At 52.2% G+C, this 1,322-nt stretch overlaps 1 protein-coding gene across 1 annotated transcript in view; it reads right to left on the bottom strand.

Annotated features, from left to right (window-relative positions):
* Positions 1–148, bottom strand: part of ICMT (isoprenylcysteine carboxyl methyltransferase) — a 7,391-nt gene extending 7,243 nt beyond the window's left edge. The window contains exon 1 of the mRNA XM_019541695.1: positions 7–148. Within this exon, the coding sequence (XP_019397240.1) occupies positions 7–130 (124 nt within the window). The 5' untranslated portion in view covers positions 131–148. The remainder of the gene's footprint in view (positions 1–6) is intronic.
* Between the last annotated feature and the right edge of the window lie 1,174 nt (positions 149–1,322).

Below are 1,322 nucleotides of genomic sequence, written 5' to 3'. Positions count from 1 at the left end.
CGCGGCCTTGCAGGCCGAGGCCGGGCCCGGGCAGTAGCGCGGGGGGCAACGCCGCCACCGAGGCGCCCAACACGAAGGCGGCCAGGCTGGCGCGACCCTCGCGGCCCAGCTGCCTTCCCGCGGCCGCCATGACGGCGCCGCGCGAGAGCCGCCGCCAAACACCGCGAGACTTCACGCCGCGCGCTCGGTCTCGCGATAGTCCCGGCACTGCGCCGGCCTCGCGGAGCCGGCTGGGGGTCGGAGACCTGCTTAGTGTTGTGCACGCCCAGATCTGCTCGCCCGCCCGCCTGCTGCCATGGGGAGGGAGAGCCCTTGTCCCGGACCTCGGTGTCTCTGTGGAGAAGAGGGTGGAGGCCTGCGGCCCCCAGGAGCGACCTGGGCTACACGCCTGGTTTGTGGTGAGGGAGGATTTCCCCCTAAGCTTGCTCCTGTGGCCCGTTGGTTAAGGGCAAGCAACACCTGGGGGCATCTGAACTGAACCCCAGCCCCCCCGGGCTTGGCCTGCGCGAGGATACCTGCCATGGAGGGAGGAGACTTGCTGGTGTAGTGCGGCAAGGATTTGAATGATTGAGGCCTGCTCAGTCGGTAGGTTTCAGAACGGATTTGGCTGATTTGAGCTGGAACACAAAATAACAATAAAAAAAGTTAGCTCTGTTCAGTCTTAACCCCTGGGCCGTGCATCAGGCGGTACTTGGGATGTCTGTACATTAGCACAGGGGGAGCTGTCACCAAAATGGTCTTTGCCTATAAAATTTAGCCCCCCTGGTGGGGAATGTGGTGGATTTTAACGCTAATGGCATGTGGCCAAAATGTAAGCAGTGTCCTGAGCTCCGGTGATTTCAGAGACGTCTTGGACTTTAAAACATGAACCTGAACCTGGACTTTAAAGTGTGAACCTGAGGGCCAAAATAAAACAAATGGCTAAGGAAAAAAAACCAAATTATTTTCTTTTAAATCTTATTCTGTTTAAACCATTTTTTAATCTTGGCATGCTTGGGTCTGGGTAATAATACATACATGTCCCGGAAAATAAGAGTCCCCAGGGTGATAGAAAAGGAAAAGGGTATTTATCTCTTAGTCAGTAGACCATATCAGAATGAGTAGTAAAGCAACTGACTCTTGACGAACTGTTGGTTGAGAAAAAAAAGATGTACACCTGTGAACAGTATCCCAGTGAAAAAGGCTTGATTATTCTCTCATCAATTGATTTCAGTGACATCATTTCAGATTTACTTCAAGAAATTAGTCAAAATTTACAAGTGAAATAAAAAATAATAACCCAAATCTTTTCTACCTAGGCATCATGACATAAGAGACATAGT

The sequence above is a fragment of the Crocodylus porosus genome, unplaced genomic scaffold (assembly GCF_001723895.1).
Source record: "Crocodylus porosus isolate Cpor-Errol unplaced genomic scaffold, CroPor_comp1, whole genome shotgun sequence".
Lineage (NCBI taxonomy): Eukaryota > Metazoa > Chordata > Crocodylia > Crocodylidae > Crocodylus > Crocodylus porosus.
This window is presented reverse-complemented; position numbering and strand designations above follow the sequence as displayed.